Here is a 24,714-nt window from a genome sequence, read left to right as displayed (position 1 = left end):
GTGCCACAGTTGCTATTAACCATAACATCTAAGGGGTTAAACAACTAGTTTTGAAACTGTACTCTCATAATTAAATGTACAGTACCCAAGGGCACGTTTAAGGGTTAAATTGTGATCCTAATTGGATATGTAGGATTGTACATACATGGATTTATTCCTTCACTTTTGTTGTCTCTTAAGCTACAATCTTTACATCTCCATGCACATTACATTCTTTCAGTCTGACAAATGTAGTGAGCATTGATGCATACAGTACTATGTGCATTGTCGCTCATCCTGGTCTTCAAATATGCTTCAGATGCACAATGCCACCTGGTGGTTGCGATTCCTATAGGACACCATGCACACCACGCTCACGATGGCCAGCTCTACTTCTGTATGTGTCCTCTATATACGATCTGTCCCCAACTTTGGCTTTAAAAACAGCATCTAAATCCCAGTCCTGGGAACACACCCTTCAGAACAATATCTACTCCAGACAATATAATCTGATTGTTGGAGATGTATTGCCATAACAGGAAATCTTTGCGATTCTAAGACCATCTGTATTTAAGGTTAAAATAAAGCTATGAAGGCGTGTCAGATGCCAAGTCACAGAAGAGTAAACGGGAGAGGTCACGTTTGTTGTTGTGCACGCTATATAATAAACATACCCACACATGCACTTACTTTATTATTGTCTAATCGATCTTAGAACTTTTTGTAATTTCTTCTTCTTTTAAAGGGATATTCATATCTTTTAAAGCAATGGTTTATCACTATGATACGCCATCACTTTATGAATGGGGCGGAGGACCTATATTGCAATAAAGTTTTTATAGGGAGGAACTGCAGGCACCTCCATTCACTTGAATGGGGCAGCACTGCAGTTCCCTGCACAGATGGCAGCTAGGACCTCAGTAGGAAAAAATATTTAAAGGGTTGTTCTTAAGATGGGTTGGGATCCCAGAGCTCTGGCCCCTACCAGTCATAAGGTTATGGCACATCCTAGCAGTATGTCATCACTTTATAAGATGGAACTTTGATGGTCAGTTTGGCCAATAAATGAGTGGGAGGTCACTAATGAATAGCTGTAAGATTGTGGCCTAAAGCAGCTTATGGGAGGCAGTGACCTATCCATTCATGAGGACAGCGCTGTATGTGATGTGGTTGGGGGGGTCGTGATGTGTACAAGTTCATGGATGTCATGTTGGATGTGACAGAATGTATGTGTAATATGTAAGATGTCAAGTATAATTATTATTAATGATCATTTGCATAGTAAATGATTTATGTTACTATGGCCACCTCTTACATAGCCATTCATGCTGTCAATGGCCACTCGGTACATTATTTTTCTAAATTTGCAGTTGTAAAAATATATATATATATATATATATATATATATATATATATATTACCAATGGAGTCATCTTCTAGGATGAGAAAATCTACTTTAGACATGAATTTGTCCCTGCACTTTAATGAGGGTTGTATCTTAATGGACAACCCTTATAATGTAAGATCCACCTCTAAACAGGAGCGGCCACTACAGGAGAAATGTAGTATTGCATGCAATTAACTAATGACGCTGTATATTGATGGACTGGATTTGTAAGCCCCAAGTGAGTATAAGGTTGTGAGGATAGGACAACCCCTTTAACACTCTATTGACCTAAGCTGTGGCAAACACTCCATTGCTGGATACAGTCTAAACTACAAAAATCTTCTTTTTCCCCTACTATATTGAGTGACATTCTGCAGTACAGACGAGCTGCGAAAATGACCCCAAGTAATATAGAGAGTGAAAAAAAAGAAAAAAAAAACTTTTTAACCGCCCGGAATTCCTGATGTAATAAAAGGCAAAGTTGATGGGAATAGCATAATGAGAAAGCAGGGCAACAAATGACATCTTAGCACAGATTCCACTAAAGTTCAATTGAGATTATGCTGTGTGCCAGCAGTGCCATCCCAACACACAGATGTAACCGGGGCTCGTGTTACCAAATGTTTTCATTGTGCATTAGAGATTACCTTCTATATAAAGTGTATCTCGAGAGACCTGAAGAGGATAAACATGACTGCCTTTTTAGAGCAGAAGACTGAGCAGCCAACCTTGCTTCTCCTTCGACGCTCTCCAAAGCCTCAGCTGTACCTTTGTATTATCTCCAGTAACGGGGGGGCTGCGTGACACTCTTATTATAGTTTTACTTGACTTCAGAGGGATCTAAGCTATATTAATAGCTTGAACAATGCCACATGTGCTTGCCTTTGTCACGGATACCCATGTATAAATGTTAGAGCAGAGCATTGTTTTCTATTAGTCTTGAGTTCGCTTAAGCCGGAGCTGACTGAAGCCAGAAGTTTTTTTTTTTTTTGCTAGACGTTAGCCTTTTATTGAGCCACCTTACTTATGTAAAATAACTTATACAAGATGGAGGTCTTTCCTGTTGCATATTGGCAATGGCCACCTTAACGGCAGCAGGTTCCCGTCACAACATGGCTTCCTGCACACATCTTTAGTGGTTTTATGCTCGGCAAAACCATCAACCCATAATACACGGAGGGTCCCTGGATCGTTCATCCATAGGCTGCTTGCAGTTGTGGGCCTTGCTCACGGTAGTAGTCTAAGGGCCCTATTACACAGGACAATTATCGTGCAAAAAATCGTTATATCGTTCGAATTTAAACGATAATCGTTCTGTGTAATTGCAGTCAACGATCGAAAAATCGTTCTTGTGTCGTTGATCGTTGATTTAGATCTGAACCCAAAATCATTGTTAATCGTTCGCTGTAATTCCACATTCGTTCGCTGTAGTTCCGCATGTTTTCACTAATTGTTCAGTGTAATTGCACATTGTTCATTGTTTTGCTAGGATCAGAAGGAATGAACGATCATAGTACCGATCGCAATAATGATCGTAACTAACGGTTATCGTTCTGTGTAATATGATGAACACTTTAAGGTTAACGATAAACAATCTTGTTTGCGATAGTTTATCGATAGTTGGTAATCGTTAAAAATCGCTCCGTGTAATAGGACCTTAAGAGAAGGCTCCGGTTAAATGCACAGGGGTGCATACAATGAGAGCCATACTGTCTGCAATTGTGGATAGTATACATACTATAAATTACAGATGGGTGCAAGGGTCCCATGTCTCCTGCCTTTTACTTGGCCGCTTCATGAATCAGTGAATATCTGGAATAAGACTGCATGATATTCCTGGATTGCACAGCTCATACTGTGGATCAGTGATGGGGAACCTTTGACCCTCCAGCTGTTGCAAAACTACGGTTCCCATCATGGCTGTCCTTGCATGATGGGAATTCTAGTTTTGCAACAGCTAGAGGGCCAAAGGTTCCCCATACCTGCTGTAGACTAGTGTACAGAATTATTAGATAAGTCTGGATTTGCTCACTATTGCATTAGAAGATCCCATCCAGTATTTTATAGCAGCTAAAAGAACTAGAGAAATTACCTGCATACCAATAGACTCAATTGAAGTCAGTAGTTTCCCATTGGTTTCCATTTGGATCAGTCAGAAAACTGATCATGGATTATTTACTGAAGTCGTAAAATTAAAGTCTCTATAGTAATAAGTAATAAGACGTAAGATGTTATCTCATATACTTTGTGAAACAGATCGCTGATCTCAGGGAGACCAACCAAACGATAACACTGCCGACTGTCGGTTAAAGCGCTCAATGCAGTGAAATCCTAGGTGCATTTCTCCCTGGGAAACAGGAATATCAAAAAGAAGAGCCTGTGGAGCCTCATTTAAAAGTCTCAAAACACAGGACTAGCCATATATCCCTTCGGGAAGGACCCAAAGCGCTTTAACCGGCAGCCGGCAGTGTTATCATTTGGCTGGTCTCTCTGAGATCAGCAATCTGTTTCTCTTATGGCTCTACTAGGCATTGCTCCCACCTAGCCAGAATCCTGCTCCACACTGATGAGGGGCAACACCCGAAACAGCTGTATGTGGATTGCTATCTGGCCTTGGTTTTTCCCTTGTCATTACATTGACTTAAAGGGCCACTTAATATGGTGGTTTTGGTGGTTTCCTTACAGGAGCCACTCCTTGGCTGGGTCCTTCCCGGAGGGATATCTGGCTAGTCCTGTGTTTCGAGACTTTTAAATGAGGCTCCGTGGGCTCTTTTTTTGCATATTCATGTACATTTTGCATATACAAGCTATTACATTTACAGTTGTTAAAGTTACGCGAATCTACACTAAGATTTCCCAAGCCCTGATCTAACGAATTGGCCATCGCTATATTTAGTCTTGTTAGAGTCTTATTTTTCCCAGTGTTATTACCCAGGTATCTGGTATGACTCAGTCTAGAATCTCATTCCAATCTTCTATGGGGAATCAGAATACCTGGAAAGCAGAACAACTTCTCCAACACTAAATGGATCAGCAACCGATTTCTAACATTGAGGTTTGGCAACTCTTAGGCCCTATTACACAACACAATTATCGTGTGAATTATTGTTATATTGTTCTAAATGTAACGATATTTGTTTTGTGTAAATGCAGGCAAGGATCAAACGACTAACAAGAAATTGTTCATTTGGTCCTGACACCAAAATCATTGTTAATCGTTCGCTATAATTCCACATCCGTTCACTAATCGTTCAGTGTAATTCCACATCGTTCCTTCATTTTTTGGGATCAGAATGAGTAAACGATTGTAGTAACGATCATAACTAACAACTATTGTTCTTTGTAATAGGGTGAACAATTTTAGGTTAGCGATAAACTTTTTTCGTGTTTTTTGTAGATTTGTTAACTCTATATACAGGATGTTTAATTTGCTCCTATTTATCAGTCCTTTTCTTGTCCATCTTACAGTTTAATAGATGCATTACCTCTCAACTCATCAAGTGGTTCAGCAACTTCCGGGAGTTCTATTACATCCAAATGGAGAAGTATGCCAGGCAAGCCATTAATGATGGTGTAACCAGCACAGAAGAACTGTCCATCACCCGGGACTGTGAGCTATACCGGGCCCTAAACATGCACTACAACAAAGCCAATGATTTTGAGGTAAGCCAATTGCTCTTAACAGTCTGCATTTGTGCATCATTCTTGTTTCTTTTAAAGAGGTATTCTGGGAAAAATTTACTTTTCCACAATCCACAGGACAGGGGAAAAGTAGGAGATTGTGGATCCGACCTCTGATATCCGTATCAGCCCCCAGGTTCTGTGTAATGAATAGAGCCGCGAGTATGGCACATGACCTGCGGCTTCATTCATTCTTGACGGAAAGAGACGAGTGCAGCGTTCTCCCGCCGTACTTGGCTCTTTTGCTAGGAATGAATAGCGCTGTAGCGGGTCACAAGCTGTAGCCGCGGCCCTGTTTATAATACAGAAGCCAGAGGCCAGATATGGAGATGAGCGGAGGGTACAGAGGTCCACCCCCTGCAATCTCTTACTTTTCGGTCCACCCCCTGCAATCTCTTACTTTTCGGTCCACCCCCTGCAATCTCCTACTTTTCAAAAAGTTGATTTTCCTGGAATACCCCTTTAATTCTTGTGATCTTTATATAATGTGGTATAAGGAGGAAACTCTAGTTTAAGTCTCTTCAGATTACAATTTGCAACTCTTATTCAGCATGCCTTGTAATCCTTATTTACATAGTTCTGTTGAGAACACTGTTAAGACTGTCCACGTCTTTTGTTGTCAGAAGTCACTAATGGATTCCATATAGTGACATATATCATTAATATGGGGCCAATGTAAACAAAAATCTACTGTACGGTTTCCTGCTGCATACTGTTGTGTGGCCTAGTCTGCTGCTTTTTTGTAATGTACCAAACTGATGGAAGCCAAAAGGACACACTTTTGAATTCTCATAAAATGGAGTTGTATGGAAAAGCTTAGCATGTATGTCATGAGATTCTACATTAGGCAGGAACCAGTGAACTGACCCTATAGAGGGATGTTATCTACATTTTACACAAATTTTCTCCCGCTGTTTAGGGTGTGTTTACACAGACAGATTTATCGGACAGATTACTGAAGCCAAAGCCAGCAACAGACTATAAACAGAGAACAGGTCATAAAGTAAAGACTGAGATATCTCCTTTTTTAAATCCATTTCTGTCTTTGGTTTCAATAATCAGTCAGATAAATCTGTCCATGTAAACGCACCATTAGTTGCAAACTTTCTGCACCACCTACAATATTTGTATGGGTAATGGGTGTGGCTTAGTGGAAGGGGGTGTGTCCTGCCATCTCCTGGCAGATTTATTATCCATTAGCGCTCTAACACATATTCCGAGGAAACAGTATTGTAGCCATGTTGCGTAGCAGAGAAAAACCTAAAGTCATTGGTACATGGGTGAACATACAACGCATAAGCATGAAAAATGAATATTCTAAAATAATTATAAAATAATATTTCGAAATGTAGAATTTCCATTTTGTCTCAATTTGTTCAATAGTTGTAGAAATAAGTAAAACATTTATAGGCCCAGATCATTTCTAGAGATGAATGTTCTGTCCTGCGACATTTCTGCGTTGGTCTTTATTAAAAGTATTTGCCTTGAGCAATACAATAAAAAGTTCCACTACAGCAACTAAATAAAGAAATGTCCAATTACAAGGATGTCATTAATACTGCACTGTGCGCACCATTCTCTACCTGCAGTGTGAATTTTATAGTTACTTACATTAACCTGGTTTATATTACATCCTTAGGCCTCATATACATGGCGGAGCTATGTACAGTAGGCTGCATGGTGACACATGATGTCCCTGAGGTTACCACTATAGTTGTGTGTCAACAGCCCTTACGCTTGTCCCATGGTAAAAGAGTGAAAACAAATCAGTGTAGTCTGATCCCACAGAATATACAGCAATAAGAAGTAGAGGACACAGAGAAGGAAGGACTGCTGCAGAATCAGACTACACAGGGATTGTTTGTGGTCTGTCACCATGGAAGCACATGGACTGTAGACACAAACAATAGGAGATCTCCATTCAACACTTCTTGCAAAGTCGCTTCATACAGTTGTAGATGCACTAAAGCAATAACAGAATTTGTTTCGTAGGTGGAATAACCTTTAAAAACAGGAATATTCACTTAAAGGAGAAGTCTGGAGATTTTGAAAACCTGTCAGGGGGGAATTATGATCAGGGATACGCACTTACATGTCCCCATGGCCATGGTGAGCAGTGGATCCGGCCTCGGGACCCCCGACGGAATAAATATTTCCTCGAGTTGTGATGATGCCACGACTCGGGGGGAAATGCCTGTCCTGGCTGAGGAACTTGCCGCTCAGCCAATGAGTGACTATAGCAGCGTCCCGCCCTAGTCACTGACTGGCTGAGCAGCTAGTCTATCAGCCGGATTGTTACGTGTATACCCCGGAGGGCAATGGGGGTCACAAGGCTGGTCCCGCCGCTCACCGCAGGCATAGAGAGAGTTAAGTTCATACTTAATTTCAGAATTGCCAAACTTCTCCTTTATATTATTATAATGGAATTGATGTCACTAGTGGGTCCTACTCCTCCCACAGTCACACAGCACCCTAGGACAGCTCTACCTGTACCTCCGCCCTTTCTATGGCCCACTCGGATTTGTCATACGTCATGGTGCGTCATCCGTGTTAATTGCGTGCGCGACAGCTGATGGCGTCTATGTGTTTTCTGAATGTGACATTAACCTTCCTCCTTACTCCTTCTGGAAAGAACAGAATTCGTCAGCCAGCTTTGAAATTGGATACAGTGGGTTTTTTAGCAAACTGAGCATTTGCCATATTTAGCCTCGTCCGCTCCTTCCAGACACATTTTGCTGATCCTTGGCTGCGATTAAACCTCCGATACGAGGCTGTTTCCTCTGAAATCACCAGCCTGCCCCTTATACGGCTCTCGTACCCCGGCGTGCTTTTCAAATCTACTTGACTTTCACTTACACTTGTGATATAGGTTAAGTACTGGCAATGATTAAGCAGTGAACTTGTCCCATCATAAACTGTGCCGCTGACTCGCCATTCCCTGCAGTTTGCCCTGCGTCAGGCACTTAAAAGCAAAGTCACATTAGATGCAGGAGAAGATTCTGGCCTTGTCATTTTTAGCTGTAGCCTTATGGCCAATGCCCAGAGGTGCTTACAGCACAAGAATACAATGGCTGCCATTATCCTTTGTTGATGACCAGTATTCGGGATAACTGCTCCTTGCTCATGTTCACATTTTGACACCCCCAAGAGGAGATGCAGAATTCACTGTGGGAATAATTAAGATTGAATGTACGAGGCCCATGTACAATGTTAAGTGTCTGGTGATAAGAAACGGCAAATGACATGACGGGTTGGGATAAGTGGAGAGATTTAAACTGTGGGAATATACTAGAATATACTACAGAAGTTTAGCTTTTTGTGACATGTCAGTCACATATGTCAAATGGAGCCGGGCTGGGAGCTGAGACCCCCACCTCTGCCCAAGAGTAATGTAGTAGAGGGATGACTATTTGCGGCCACCTTTTCACTGGACTGATAAGGAGTGGAGATGAATAAATCTGAACAAGCTGAATCGGCTGTCGATTAGTCTTGTAATCCTTCCACATTCCAGGTGTTACAATTGTCTGGAGAAATCTAGAATAAAACTCTGGACTGTGTCGTACCAGACCTCTTCAGGGAATCAGAATACTTGGAAAACAGAATGCTTTTACAAGACTAAATGATTGGTCTATCTCAAAGAGTGGCTGTCATCAAAATAACTTTTAATATGTCAAAAGTTATTGATCGCAGCAGCACCCGCTCTGATCAGGAGATAAAGCCCGGGAGAGACAGCGGCAGCCGGAACATTCCCTCTCCGGCCGTATCTCAAATACAGCTCTGTCCGTCAATGGAAGTCTATGAGATTGCTTTCATGGTCAAAGTAGGCTGGTGGGGAGTGGATCGTGCTTCTGCCGTGTCCTCTCCTCGGCTATATCTCCCGATCCCAGCAGGTCTCAGCAGTGACACCCAGTGGGATCAATAACTTTAAAAGTTATTTTTAGTGACAGGTACTCTTTAAGGCGCCCATACATCTTGCATAAGTGTCTCTCTCATCGTCCTAATACACATGAATATTTGACACCACCAAATGTTCTTGTGTTCTCTATGGATAGGGGGTAAACTGCAGTCAGATAGATCTGGCTTATCTCTCCAAGAACAAAAAGGTTGGCAAAAATCCAGCACAACCGACCCTTCTGCCATTTGTCAGTGAAGACTCGCAAGGCCCCTATACACCTAAGACTGACATTAGTATTAGGTGTATGGGAACCTGTCACGGCCGCGGCGGCGTCCCGCGTTCCGGGCCGCCGCCGCGACCGCTTCCTGCCCCATGCAGCAGCCGGTGTCCATAGTCGGGGACCCGGCGCTGCTATCACCTCGGCCCCGGGGGGCGCCTCACCTCTCCACGCTCCTGTCTCCCGCTGTGCCGGCCGGCGCGCGCGTCCCCGCCTCCTAGGGCGCGCGCGCGCCGGCTGTCTCAGATTTAAAGGGGCAGTGCGCTCCTAATTGGTAGTTGCACCTAATCACTCCCCTATAAATCCCAGCATGCCCTGTCCCCTGTGTTGGAGCCTCTACATGCTTCCCATAGCGTTTGGCCCAGCTCCCTGTTGTTCCTGTGTCCTGTCCGTTACCTGGTCCCTAGTCCCTGTTCCTGAGTCCTGTCCGTTACCTGGTCCCTAGTCCCTGTTCCTGGTTCCTGTTCCCCTGTCACTCCACCTGTTCCTGTGTCCAGCTTGTCACGTGCTCTCTCATCTGCAGACTATTGCCTGTGCCATCTCCTGCCACGCCTCGCCTGCCGACACCAGCAACCAAGCCAGGGGTAGCGACCTGGGGGTCGCCTGCCGCAGCAAGTCCATCCCGCCTTGCGGCGGGCTCTGGTGAAAACCAGCGGCCCCTTAGACTCCGCTCCCTGGTGAGGTTTGTGCCATCGCTGGTGCTGGTCCAGTGGATCCACTACTCCGGGCGTTACAGTAGGCTCCAACCATGGATCCCGGCGAGGTGCCTGATCTCCGTGATGTCGCCAGAGTGGTCACTCAGCAGGCGCAACAAATCCAGAAGCAGTCACAGCAGATCCAGCAACTCACTGCCGCCTTACAGCAGCAGACTACTGCCCAGCGCACACCACCTCCTGACGCTTCTTCTTCACTCCGACTGGCCCTCCCAAGCAAGTACTCTGGGGACTCTAAGTTGTGCAGAGGATTCTTGACTCAGTGCACCATGCACATTGAACTTTTGAGTAGTCAGTTTTCCACCGAGCGCTCTAAAGTGGCTTTCATCATCAGCCTATTAGAAGGTAGAGCCCTGGCCTGGGCCACGCCACTGTGGGACCGTGATGATCCAGTTGCTGCCAATCTCCGGGCCTTCCTATTCGAGTTTCGCTCCGTCTTTGAGGAACCTGCCCGTGCTTCTTCAGCCGAGACTGCTCTCCTCAACCTCTCTCAAGGCAGCTCCTCTGTTGGTGACTACGCCATCCAGTTCCGCACCCTGGCAGCCGAATTGGACTGGAACGAGGCCGCCCTATTGGCCACCTTCAAGAAGGGCCTGTCTAGTCGTGTGAGAGACGTGCTCGCTGCCCGAGACCTGCCTACCTCCCTGAACGAACTCATTCTACTGGCCACCCGAGTTGATACTCGTTTTTCGGAGAGGGAGGAGGAGGTTCGGCATGAACATTTACTAACCCGTTCCCGTCGCCATCCCCAGCTGGCGCCGGTTTTCCAGAATCCTGACCTTTCGATGTCCCAACCCTCTCCTGAGATTCCTATGCAGGTGGAACGGGCTCACCTGACGCCTGATGAAAGAATCCGGCGCCTGGAGCAGAATCTCTGTCTCTATTGCGGTGGTTCCGATCACTTCCGGCTGGGATGTCCCCTACGTCCCCAAACATCCGGAAAATGCTCGCACCTAGGTCCGGTGGGACAGGTGTCCCTAGGTGTGAATGCCACCATTCCAAGTCTGTCTATGCCAGTTTCCATCCGGACTCTCTCAGGACGAAATCATCAGACTACTGCCTTCCTCGATTCTGGGTCAGCAGGCAGTTTTATTGCGGCAACATTGGTCCAAAGATGGCGGCTACCCGTGACCCGACTAGCCAGGCCCCTGACTATCTCCTCGGTCACGGGCGAAATTCTTACCGACCGTGTGTACTACCAGACCGCATCTTTAGTCCTCCAGGTGGGTCCTTCACATCAAGAAGAGATATCCTTCTACGTCCTGCCCCATTCTTCCCCCGCGGTCCTCCTGGGACTCCCGTGGCTACAAGAACATGCCCCTCAGCTGGACTGGAGAACCGGGGAGATTCTCACTTGGGGTCAGGACTGTTCCCACCAGTGTCTCAAGTCACCTCAGACCAAGTGTATTATGTCATTTCCTGTCCCGGCCAAGCCTCTATCCGGCCTACCGGCAGAAGACCAAGACTCGGCGGATGCCTTCTCTGCAGAGGTGTACCCTCTCCCCGTACCCAAGACTAAGGTCGTGTCCTCTCACCACCGGAAGAACTTACAGAAGGTCCTCGTCCACAGACCCACAGTCCCTTGCCATGTTTTACCGCCTGATCGCCTAGCACCAGTCGTCACCTCCTCGCTTCAGAGAGTACCCCCCGGAAAGACTCATGTTCACCCTGCGCTTCGAAGAGGTATTTTGAAGTGGGGTCATTCCTCGTTGGAGGCCGGGCACCCTGGAGTCCGTAAGACCGGCCAACGGATCTCTCGCCACTACTGGTGGCCTAGTCTGTTTCAAGATGTCAAAGACTTTGTGGCTTCCTGTGCCATCTGCAGGCAAGAAAGAGGGGGAGGCCAAAGGGGGGGGGTACTGTCACGGCCGCGGCGGCGCCCCGCGTTCCGGGCCGCCGCCGCGACCGCTTCCTGCCCCATGCAGCAGCCGGTGTCCATAGTCGGGGACCCGGCGCTGCTATCACCTCGGCCCCGGGGGGCGCCTCACCTCTCCACGCTCCTGTCTCCCGCTGTGCCGGCCGGCGCGCGCGTCCCCGCCTCCTAGGGCGCGCGCGCGCCGGCTGTCTCAGATTTAAAGGGGCAGTGCGCTCCTAATTGGTAGTTGCACCTAATCACTCCCCTATAAATCCCAGCATGCCCTGTCCCCTGTGTTGGAGCCTCTACATGCTTCCCATAGCGTTTGGCCCAGCTCCCTGTTGTTCCTGTGTCCTGTCCGTTACCTGGTCCCTAGTCCCTGTTCCTGAGTCCTGTCCGTTACCTGGTCCCTAGTCCCTGTTCCTGGTTCCTGTTCCCCTGTCACTCCACCTGTTCCTGTGTCCAGCTTGTCACGTGCTCTCTCATCTGCAGACTATTGCCTGTGCCATCTCCTGCCACGCCTCGCCTGCCGACACCAGCAACCAAGCCAGGGGTAGCGACCTGGGGGTCGCCTGCCGCAGCAAGTCCATCCCGCCTTGCGGCGGGCTCTGGTGAAAACCAGCGGCCCCTTAGACTCCGCTCCCTGGTGAGGTTTGTGCCATCGCTGGTGCTGGTCCAGTGGATCCACTACTCCGGGCGTTACAGAACCAGGGGCGGATTGATTTTACCATAGGCCCCGGGCTGTTCACCAAGCCTGGGCCCCCCAACCCACTGTAACTGTGGCAGCATTAGTGTTCATAGTACAGCATAGATATCATGATTCCCTGATTTGTGCAAAATTGCAGTTAAAAAACTGTTTTTGCAAATAATGGCAGAACTGTAGACAGGAGACAGTACACCACTGAAAGTATAAGTCTGTTTGGGTGGTCATGGGCCCCCCAGGAGCTCAGGGCCCCGGGCTACCGCCCGAAATGTACCTATTATGATCCGCTACTGATGGTAACCTGTAGTGTAGATTACTGTAGGCTGCTACCCCTCTGTGTAGAATCTCATGGCTGTATGTAAACAATGCTGACAAGTCGTTCAATGTGACATTGACATGTTCAGTAGACCATTTCACCCAAAGGCTGAAGTGCTGTTTGCATACATTGCAGCCATATGACTAGGTGGATGGGACCTCACTCCGGATATCACACATGGGGTCTAGTTGTGGAATTTTTATTAAAGTAATAGTCAGTTTATTCATCACATTTATTAAAAAAAACAGAGAACAAGCTATAGACTTAATTAACAATGGAAATCATTTACTGGTCTCCTCTTAGCTGAGCTTTTTATATGATAGAACAGTGTATTAGTTGTGTGTGTCATGGACATATCACCCTGTATCAGCTCACTGATATGATGTGTGCACTGACACCAGGGACTACATTGGTACTGACTGGTTTCTGACTTTTCCCATTACTGATCATTGCAATAAAATGCAAGAATCTCCAAGGCCCATTCTTAAAGGGCTTAAAGGGAATGTACCACCTAGGTTGTAATGGCTGTTTTTTTTCTTATCTGTTTCTGTTTTCTTGCTGTACATTTCTTTTTCTAATTCATTTTAGTATGTTATTATGAGGCAGCTGCATTGTCTGAACTGCTTTACGTTTTAGATACAGGCACAATAGATCAGAGAGGCTCCTATTAATTTCTATTGGGAAGTTTTGTAGGCAGGCTCTGTAACCTGTGTAGAGGTCATTGTGCAGGCAGGGCGTGGCTGGGTGACAATCACCTATTGTGACTGGTCTGATCCCACTTTATCTATATACAGGTGTCACCATTCCCTTACTATCACATCACGGAGACTGTTGAAAAGTTTTCTCTTAAGAACAGGAAGTCTCATCTTATTATTAGGCTTAGTGATCAGAATGAAAAAGATTTCAGGATTATTTTATATACAGGTAGTTAAATGACAAGTTTGCTCTGTCTAAAAAAAATGTGTGCTCTGTGATGTGTTGTTCCAGTATTTTACTTAAAATGTATGACTTAATAGCCAACTGGGTGTTACCGATTGGGGGTGTGCCCCTACACTGTGACACCGTCAGCTCTGATTGGATAGTGTCATGCAGTGTATGGACACACCACAAACTGGTAACATTGAGTTGGCTATTGAGGCTATAGTAGGAATAACCGAGGAACGGCAGATCACAGATTTATAAGGAAAGATTACCCAGAATCATTGTTTGATGGGAAATTCAAGGATTTACTAAAACAAATAGGTCAGGAGCAGTGAGTAGTTCCCCCTTAAACAACAGGACTTTTTATAATGACACATTCCCTTCAAGGCTATGTGCACACTCCATGATTTTTTGGCTGCCTAATGGTCATCTGAGTCCAAATACCGTCCGTTATTTTACAAATAATGGATGTCATTGTGAAACAACGGCCAATATTTGGACTCTCAAAGATCGCCATTAAGCAGCCAAAAAATGATGGTGTTTGAACATAGCCTTGGAGAAGAGAGCCATCAATAGTGACACCTTCCATTATTAGTGGGCTTGTTAAAATATTAGTAACTTTAAGTATTTCTCTAATACCTTTGTATAATAAATGTGCTCCACAAAAAGGACTCAGAATCGCATTGCCTATCCTATAGAGGTGTTATTAGATAATACAGACGATCTCAAACCCATGGCCCTGCAGGTGCTGAAAAACTATAAGCCTCACCATGTCCTCTCCAGGGATGCTGAGAGTGCCAAAGGTTTGTGGTGAAGGCTTCTCTTCCATAGTCTATAGTGTAAAAGCCATGCATGGTACTAGCAGCCTGTAGTCGGACAGGAAGACATCAGGCAGTCCTACGATCCTGCAGTTTATTATGAAGCTTCTTACATTTAGTGATGGTGGTTCTAAAGATACCATTATATTAGGGAATCACTCCAGAAGCCGCTCACGTCGACTGCGTTAGTTTTCGTTCGTCTCGCTGTCCTCCAAACGTTACTAGTATTTCCTCATCAAACGCAAATTACTCCTTTGTAATCTCACCTGTAGCGCTCTCGGGAGCACAAAAAGTCAGACAAAGCCGCCACATCCGAGTCACCGCTTTGTCGGCCAGATTGCTTTTCCGTCCAATAATTGTGTTTCTTTGTGCCACTTCTTCATTGTGCCCCTAGATGTTCACCGACCACTGAAACGAAGTGGGCACCGAGGTCCGTAGTCTTTGTTTTAACGTCAGTCATTACCCCAGTGTCTCCCTCTTGTCTTTTTTTTCTTGTGTGTGTTATTGGCTCCAATCCGAATCCCCTGTGAGATCCACTTTAAGCCTCCTTACTCAATGTCTCTATTAGTTCTACCAAATCGTGACCTTTTTTTTTTTCAACATCCTTAAAGAAAAAGATACAGTGTAATGTTGCTTTACTTTCCTTATTGTTCTTTGTTGAGGTGAACAAAGCATTTTCTACAGTGGCTATAGCACATAATTATACAGCTTTCAATAGCAGTGTCTTGGCACATATCAAAGTTCAGAAGAGGCTTTGGAAAAAAAAGATGTTTTGTGGCAGCCTAGGGAGGGTCTCATCTTTCCTTCAGAAAATAGTTCAAGGCTCTTCTGTCAAGCTTCCCTACTTAGAGCTTTCTCTCCTCCTGCTTCATAAAGTTTAAAGGGGATTCAGTGGAGCTCTGTGATCTCTTTCCTTTGAAAGATTGTGCACAGAGCAGTCCTTTGACTTCAAGAGTTCACAGATTCATGTCTTTAGGTATCATATGTCTGACCTTATCAGTTACTCTATTTAATGTAGGAGAAAAGTCTAAACTCTTTGTGTTGGCCTGTTTTGCATCTGTGAAATGATTTGGTGAAAAGACCATCCTTTTTAATACACCACAGAGAAGCCATTCCTGGCTGTAACCTACCCTGTGGATCTTTTGGAAAGACAGAGATGGGAGAAAGGAAAGAAAAAGCTCCGGCCTTGTGTCTTGTATACGGCTGATTTCACATTGACAATACAATTATGCAATAACAGTCCCATACAAAACAAACCTTTTTTCCGCCTTCCCACCTCTATCTTATGCATCGGCTACGCCGGTGCTTCTCTGCTGCTCAACAAGTCCGAGAATTTAGTGTATTGTGCTGTGTGGCCGCCTGAGCTTGGACCGCCATGGCAGTTCCCTTGCTGTGACCTACCCTTAAGGCCCTTATAATTAATTGTCCTTTAGAGATGAGGAAGGTTCAAAGACAGTGTGTGTCGGCCATGTCTATTGTCTGACATTCACATATCCTTCATTACACAGAAAAGGTTATCAATAGGCCGAGTACAGACTCATTTCTAACAGCTGCCAGTGATTAATTTGGCGTCCGGAGCGGAAATCAATCAGTTTCTTCGTTTCTAAAAGGGGCGAAGAGAAGATACTTCTTAGTGTTGTGCAAGTATCAGGTTGTGTTGTGAAAGACTTTCTATAAGAGGATTCAAGGAGGACTCAAAGGGATTCCAGAAGAACTTTATTATTTGCATAAAGAAGCATCACATAAAACCTCCTCAACTTAAGGGAGCATCATATGTGGCCTCCTCAACCTAAGGGAGCATCATATGTGGCCTCCTCAACCTAAGGGAGCATCATATGTGGCCTCCTCAACCTAAGGGAGCATCATATGTGGCCTCCTCAACCTAAGGGAGCATCATATGTGGCCTCCTCAACCTAAGGGAGCATCATATGTGGCCTCCTCAACCTAAGGGAGCATCATATGTGGCCTCCTCAACCTAAGGGAGCATCGTATGAAACCTCCTTAACCCAAGGGAGCGTCACAAGAAACCTCCTCAACCTTAGGAAGCACCACGTGAAACCCCCTTAACCCAAGGGAGCGACATATGAGGCCTCTTTAACCTCAGGGAGCTTAATATGAGGCCTCCTCAACTTAAGGGAGTGCCATGTGAGTCCTTCTCAAGCTAAGGGAGCACTTTTTAGGTAAACTGGCTACCAGGCTCCAGTTTTGGGTATAATTTGGTGCTCAGGTCATACTAACTTCCGCCCATCTTAGTTCCTATTGTGTCATGCTCCAACCCATTGGTCTATTATTACTTTATCTTGAGTGTTTTATGAGAAGCAAAACTTTGCTTCCTTGAAAACTTTCCCAAGCAATGTGTGATAGCCTACAGCCAGGTAAGATGTATCCGGAGAGCCTCAGGGCCAAGGTTCTCGTCAGCTCTTTCACTGATACTCTTAGCAATTTGACCTTCCTGTCACTGGTGTCAGTCTTTTAGCCCGTGACCTCAACTTGTCAGACGGCTTGAGAAAACTGTGAGGTATATCCAGTGTAAAGCGAGGCTACGGCCTGACAAAGCGGGATCATTGTTAGCAGAGTGTTCCCGGGATCGGGCATCATATGCATTCTGCTCTGCTAAACAGCAAACATGGCAATCATTCATGCAACAGGTTCCCTGTACTTAAGAAGAAACTGTAGATACTATCGTCCGTAGACACAGCTCATACAGTAATGCAAAAGAGATATAAAAAAAAGTCTCATCAAAAATTAAAGCCGCTCTTATGAATCTTTAATTGGAAGCAATGAAAAGGGACACTGGCGAAGCCAAGTGTTTTGTTTCCAGCTTCTCTTCAGGGTTGCTCGCTATTGTGTTTTCACTTTCTCAAGCAGACATTCACTTTAGAGAACTGACATAAGTCACTTCTGAACAGACAGGCAGCTGCCTCAACGCAAACACCTAACGTATTCAGTGAAAGCCGCTGTCAGGTGACGGGGCCTTTTAGCACTTTCCAGACCCGACGCTTATTTCCATCACAACAAAATAATGCTTCCTGCAGGCGCTGTATAAATCCTCCAGCAGGACCAATCACTCAGACATTAACTATTCCATCTCAGCAAATAGACCGACAGTGCTGGAGCCATCCCAAGTGCCATGTAGACTGCAGTCTTAATCCTGAACACACATAGATACACAGATAATAGGGACACAGATGGATAGATAGATAGATAGATAGATAGATAGATAGGTAGATAGGAGATAGATAGATAGATAGATAGATAGATAGATAGATAGGAGATAGATAGATAGATAGATAGATAGATAGATAGATAGATAGATAGGAGAGAGATAGATAGAGAGAGAGAGATAGATAGATAGATAGATAGATAGATAGATAGATAGATGACAAATAATAGATAGATAGATAATAGATAGATGACAAATAATAGATAGATAGATAGATAGATAGATAGATAGGAGATAGATAGATAGATAGATCCACAGCACTCCAGGATACATGAAAAAGTTAAACAATTTATTTAAAAAAAAGTTGAAAATGGCGGATGCTCTGCCGAAACGTCGTGTGTAGCTTTGCTGTGTTGCATTTTTTTGTAACTTTTTTTAAAAATAAATTGTTTCACTTTTTCACGGATCCTGAAATGCCGTGGATCATCACTTGCATCTAGTCACCCTGGAATTGGTCTTATTCCTATTCTACTGGCACCCGTATGCTGAGACGTGTTGTGCTGTCCATCTCCTACAACTAGATAGAGAGAGAGAGAGAGAGAGAGAGAGAAAGAGAGAATGGATAGATAGATAGATAGATAGATAGATAGATAGATAGATAGATAGATAGATAGATAGGAGATAGATAGATAGATGATTGATAGATAGATAGATAGATAGATAGATAGATAGATAGATAGATAGATGAGAGAGAATGGATAGATAGATAGATAGATAGATAGATAGATGATTGATAGATAGATAGCTAGCTAATAGATAGATAGATAGATAGCTAGCTAATAGATAGATAGATAGATAGATAGATAGATAGATAGCTAATAGATAGATGATTAATAGATAGATAGATCGATGATAGATAGATAGATAGATAGATAGATAGATAGATAGGAGATAGATAGATAGATAGATAGATAGGATATAGATACATAGATAGAAAATAGATAATAGATAGATAGATAGATAGATAGATAGATAGATAGATAGATAGATAGATAGATAGATAGGAGATAGATAGGAGATAGATAGATAGGAGATAGATAATAGATAGATAGATAGATAGATAGATAGATAGATAGATAGATAGATAGATAGCAGAAATCTCCACAGCACTCCGAAGTAGTCAAAAATAAATGTGATTTATTCCATAGTGAAACAGCACAGCAAAGTGTCAGATAGCGACGTTTCAACGACCTCCGTCGTCTTTTTCAAGCATGAGTCAGTTAAAAGGGAGCAATATGATGAGCGCTTTGCTTCGTTATTACTCTAAATTTGCTCATCTCTAGTAAGGACCTTCAGCTTGACGTCCAATGAATATTTTTCTTTTTTTTTTCTTATGTGGAATCATATCTGATCCTCATAGGTTTCTTTTATCTGTGTTTGTCATTCTCTGATTTTTTTATGTTTTGGAGGTGATGGTTTCACAGGAATTTTTAGAAGACTAAGATAAACACAGTTTGCTATAAATAGTCGATGTGTGAAACTGATTGTAGTGGAGTTAAAATATTGATATAAACTGATAAAAATGCAGTTCTCTCAGCTCGGCCCTGCTCACGTCTGCGTTGGCATTTCCATGGCGCTGCTGCATCAAAGAGACAGATCAGGGAACATGGTGACAATCCATCACATGACCCATCGGAGCCCTTAAAACAGTGTTCCCCAACCTGTGGCTATCCAGCCTGCACTAAACTACAAGTCCTATGGGACTTTAGTGTTGAGTTACAGGGTGGACAACACTTCCCCTTTAGACTATATTTGTGTTTATTGGACATCCGTCAAGTTGTCTATCATTTTACCAGAAACACTTTGCACTATTTGTCGGCCATTTTAATGGACTATTTAATTGAAGACTCTTACCAGAACCTCCAATGCAGATGGGAAAGGAGCCTTATCACTTCTTTACCAGTACTTTTTTTCTGCATTGAAAAAATCAATAAGCTTAGTTATCAATCATCCGTTCTAGTGCAGTGGGCTTGAAGGTTATGTGAGCCCCCTGAGATCTACTCAAGTTGCATGTTGAATGGCAAAACTTTAAATTTAGACAACTTTAGCCTAGACCGGGCAGACGGAGGGTGTGCCAAATTTATCAAATTGGTGCCCATTGTGTAACAGATTTGTCACAGCTTGTGGAAGATTTTACACCACCTCATGGTAGTTGCACGTAAGACCAATAATTTGCTCCAAAACGATAGCGCATTCCATCAGTATGTTGTCCATTTAGGCATAAAAAACATTGAACACTCTCAGGTCCAAACTTATCAGTCCATAGCAACCACTTACAGCTCAGCTTTCATTTTACCTAAGGGCAAATGCACCAGTTTTTTTTCACACAGGTTGATAAATCTGGGCCCTAGTGAATCACATGGCACATTCATTAGTTTTTTGGTGCAAAATTAGTCAGAATTGTAGTGTATTTTGGTTACTAAATGGTCACAAAAAATAGTATCTTGAATGTTTTTAGCAGTAAAGAGGAAGGAGAGAACAGAGGTGTGGGTGTTTTCAGCTATAAGGAGGAAGGAGAGAACAGAGGTGTGGGTGTTTTCAGCAGTAAGGAGGGAGGAGAGAACAGAGGTGTGGGTGTTTTCAGCTATAAGGAGGAAGGAGAGAACAGAGGTGTGGGTGTTTTCAGCAGTAAGGAGGGAGGAGAGAACAGAGGTGTGGGTGTTTTCAGCGGTAAGGAGGGAGGAGAGAACAGAGGTGTGGGTGTTTTCAGCAGTAAGGAGGGAGGAGAGAACAGAGGTGTGGGTGTTTTCAGCAGTAAGGAGGGAGGAGAGAACAGAGGTGTGGGTGTTTTCAGCAGTAAGGAGGGAGGAGAGAACAGAGGTGTGGGTGTTTTCACCTATAAGGAGGAAGAAGAGAACAGAGGTGTGGGTGTTTTCACCTATAAGGAGGAAGGAGAGAACAGAGGTGTGGGTGTTTTCAGCAGTAAGGAGGGAGGAGAGAACAGAGGTGTGGGTATTTTCAGCTATGAGAAGGGAGGAGAGAACAGAGGTGTGGGTGTTTTCAGAAGTAATGGGGGAGGAGAGAACAGAGGTGTGGGTGTTTTCAGAAGTAATGGGGGAGGAGAGAACAGAGGTGTGGGTGTTTTCAGCAGTAATGAGGGAGGAGAGAACAGATGTGTGGGTGTTTTCAGCAGTAAGGAGGGAGGAGAGAACAGAGGTGTGGGTGTTTTCAGCAGTAATGGGGGAGGAGAGAACAGAGGTGTGGGTGTTTTCAGCAGTAAGGAGGGAGGAGAGAACAGAGGTGTGGGTGTTTTCAGCAGTAATGGGGGAGGAGAGAACAGAGGTGTGGGTGTTTTCAGCAGTAATGAGGGAGGAGAGAACAGAGGTGTGGGTGTTTTCAGCTATGAGAAGGGGGGAGAGAACAGAGGTGTGGGTGTTTTCAGCTATGAGAAGGGAGGAGAGAACAGAGGTGTGGGTGTTTTCAGCAGTAATGGGGGAGGAGAGAACAGAGGTGTGGGTGTTTTCAGCAGTAATGGGGGAGGAGAGAACAGAGGTGTGGGTGTTTTCAGCAGTAATGGGGGAGGAGAGAACAGAGGTGTGGGTGTTTTCAGCAGTAATGGGGGAGGAGAGAACAGAGGTGTGGGTGTTTTCAGCAGTAAGAAGGGAGGAGAGAACAGAGGTGTGGGTGTTTTCAGCAGTAATGGGGGAGGAGAGAACAGAGGTGTGGGTGTTTTCAGCTATGAGAAGGGGGGAGAGAACAGAGGTGTGGGTGTTTTCAGCTATGAGAAGGGAGGAGAGAACAGAGGTGTGGGTGTTTTCAGCAGTAAGGAGGGAGGAGAGAACAGAGGTGTGGGTGTTTTCAGCGGTAAGAAGGAAGGAGAGAACAGAGGTGTGGGTGTTTTCAGCAGTAATGGGGGAGGAGAGAACAGAGGTGTGGGTGTTTTCAGCGGTAATGAGGGAGGAGAGAACAGAGGTGTGGGTGTTTTCAGCAGTAAGAAGGGAGGAGAGAACAGAGGTGTGGGTGTTTTCAGCAGTAATGGGGGAGGAGAGAACAGAGGTGTGGGTGTTTTCAGCTATGAGAAGGGGGGAGAGAACAGAGGTGTGGGTGTTTTCAGCTATGAGAAGGGAGGAGAGAACAGAGGTGTGGGTGTTTTCAGCAGTAAGGAGGGAGGAGAGAACAGAGGTGTGGGTGTTTTCAGCTATGAGAAGGGAGGACAACAGAGATGGGACTAACAATAATGATGGCAAACTAGAGCTATATAAAATTGTTGACCATATTACACAAAACAATAGTCCTTAGTTACAAATGTTACAAGATTGTTTAGTCCATCTGATTCCAACAAATGAAAGAACAATGTGGAATTACACTGGCCGATTAGTGAACGATTAGCGGACGAATGTGGAATTACAGCCAACGATTAACAATGAGTTTAGGTTCAGTTGAAAAGCTCAACGGCACACAAACAATATTTCGATCGTTGCCTGCATTCACATGGAAAGATTGTCGTTTAATTCGAACAATATTACGATTTTTCACACAATAATCATGTAATAGAAGAACAAAGGCCTGAATGCTTTCAGCAGTAAGGAAGGAGGAGAAAACAAGGGCCTGTTTTTTTCTTCGCTTTTTTATTCAAAAGTAAGAGAAGAGTAGAAACAAGGGACCATGCATTTCTATAAGGCCCGAGTGGCAAGATGATGGCTGCAAAGATACTAAAACATATATACTGAACATAGCCCTGCACCCTTTTAGAAGGATAAGAAGAGTTCAGCTGCCTAAAAACATATTGACAAAAACAGTAATTATAATACAAAAACTACAGAAAAGAAATATATAAATAACAAAAGCATTATGTAAAAATAATGAATGCACTAAAAAAAGGTGATAATGTGTCCGTGGCAAAAGGTTCATCCTGCCTAATAATCCTTGCATCCAGTTTACAGCCTCCAACTTATTAAGTCCTGGCAGTTCTCCGTATCTCCCTGTTGTTTTTTAGGGCCGGCACAAATGAGAAATAGTGATTCTCCTCTCAGCGTATATGCATGAGGGACGTTAAAGACTTGTATTTATTTTCCCCCATTTCACCTTGTGTACAGTCTGGTCTGTGACACTGATGGTGATTATGTCATTATTTTACTCTGGGGGTCTCTGGCACATCTGCAGAACTGATGTACATCTTCTTTGTTACGCTGGCATACGTCCCATATCACCAATGCTTCATTAGCCTTAGTGACTGCCTTCTTGCCAGACAAGAATGCCCAAATCTGAGCTTCTTTTGTGTATGCTTGTTCATTTATTCATCTTTGCATTTCTTGTGCTTTTTTATCTCCTTGTATTTCTAAAGAGCAGATGTCTGCGCCCCCCTCTCCCATATCTCCCGTGTCACATAGGGAGAAGAAAAGTGACTCCTTAACCCCTGTGGGATCATGCTGACCGAAGGTGACCTTTAGCCCAGGTTTTACCCCTAGTCTGTATAAAAGGAAAAAAAAATCACAGCCTTAATTATTTTTTATATGTTATACTTATAACCCACAAAAAACAACATGGTTATTTTTCAGTTTTTTTTTGTTCTATTACTTGTATTAATTTTTGGCTAAATTTAGCAAATTTTTGACTAAAAAAAGAAAAATATAGGAAAACTCTCTCCAGAATGTTCCTTATCATATTAAAGTTTGTTTGCCCAGCTTTGTAGTGGATGTAAGCAGAACGTTTGAAGGCCACATAGTTTGGTTGCAACACATTGACCCCTTTAGAAACCAACTTTATCTGGATGAGAAAACTCAGTTGCGTTTAACAAACTATCTGCCCAGCCGCTATTTATCTAGAAACTGAAATCCCACTATTGATTTTTTTTTTTGCAAATTTACTGCCCAAAGAATTCTAGCGGATTCGACAAACAGGACTTTGCATGTGACCCATCCTGTCTGTGAGTCATATTCATGAGTGAGGACGCTTCCCACCATGCCGTCTCCATATAGAACATCGCCAGGTGTTGTATTCACAACAGGTTACCGGTAGGTCAGAAGTGTGTATAGTAATAGGATTGCTATAGAAACCAAGGAAGGGTCTAGGAGAGATGGAAATGAACCTTTTCAAAGGCTTAGCCTGTAGCTTTCACATGCTCCTTTAAGGCTTTGTCTGCTCCTATATTTAAAGGGGTACCCCAGCGAAAATCTTTTTCTTTCAAATCAACTGGTTTCAGAAAGTTATATAGATTAGTTTACTTCTATTAAAAAATCTCCAGTCTTTTAGTACTTATCAGCTGCTGTATGCCCTGCAGAAGTGGTGTATTCTTTCCAGTCTGACACAGTGCTCTCTGCTGCCACCTCTGTCCATGTCAGGAACTGTCCAGAGCAGGAGAGGTTTTCTATGGGGATTTGCTGCTGCTCTGGACAGCTCCTGTCTCAGACAGAGGTGGCAGCAGAGAGAAGAATCCAGAGTCCTGCAGGACATACAGCCGCTGATAAGTACTAGAAAACTGATGATTTTTAAATAGAAGTAATTTACATCTATGTAACTTTCTGAAACCAGTTGATTTGAAAATGATTTTTTTTTTTGCCAGAGTACCTCTTTAAACTTGCATGTAGATTCAGAGATTCAGAGTTAAAGGGGTACTCCAGCGCAAATTAAAGTAGATGGTTATTTTGAGAAGATAATCCGTAAAATGTGAGGAAGACTTGTGAATATACCAAAATATGAATCCTTCCTCGTTTTTTTTCCTAATAATATAGACCATCCTACATGTAGCTACATGAAAGTTATATAGATTAATAATTTACTTCCAGTACTTATAACTTGATATGGACACAGTGCTCTCTGCTGCCACCTCTGTCCATATCAGGAACTGTCCAGAGCAGGAGAGGTTTTCTATGGGGATTTGCTGCTGGTCTGGACAGTTCCTGACATGGACAGCGGTGGCAGCAGAGAGCACTGTGTCAGACTGGAAAGAATACACCACTTCCTGCAGGACATAAAGCAGCTGATAAGTACTGAAAGACTGGAGATT

The 24,714-nt window shown here is 44.0% G+C and overlaps 1 protein-coding gene across 1 annotated transcript in view; it reads left to right on the top strand.

The window, feature by feature from the left end:
* Positions 1 to 24,714, top strand: part of PROX1 (prospero homeobox 1) — an 80,380-nt gene that overhangs the window by 44,792 nt on the left and 10,874 nt on the right. Inside the window, exon 4 of the mRNA XM_069954738.1 lies at positions 4,835 to 5,029. Within this exon, the coding sequence (XP_069810839.1) occupies positions 4,835 to 5,029 (195 nt within the window). The remainder of the gene's footprint in view (positions 1 to 4,834; positions 5,030 to 24,714) is intronic.

This window comes from Dendropsophus ebraccatus, chromosome 15, assembly GCF_027789765.1.
Source record: "Dendropsophus ebraccatus isolate aDenEbr1 chromosome 15, aDenEbr1.pat, whole genome shotgun sequence".
In the NCBI taxonomy this organism is placed as follows: Eukaryota; Metazoa; Chordata; class Amphibia; order Anura; family Hylidae; genus Dendropsophus; species Dendropsophus ebraccatus.
Note: the sequence above shows the minus strand (reverse complement) of the source record. Positions and strands in the feature narration are given on the sequence as shown.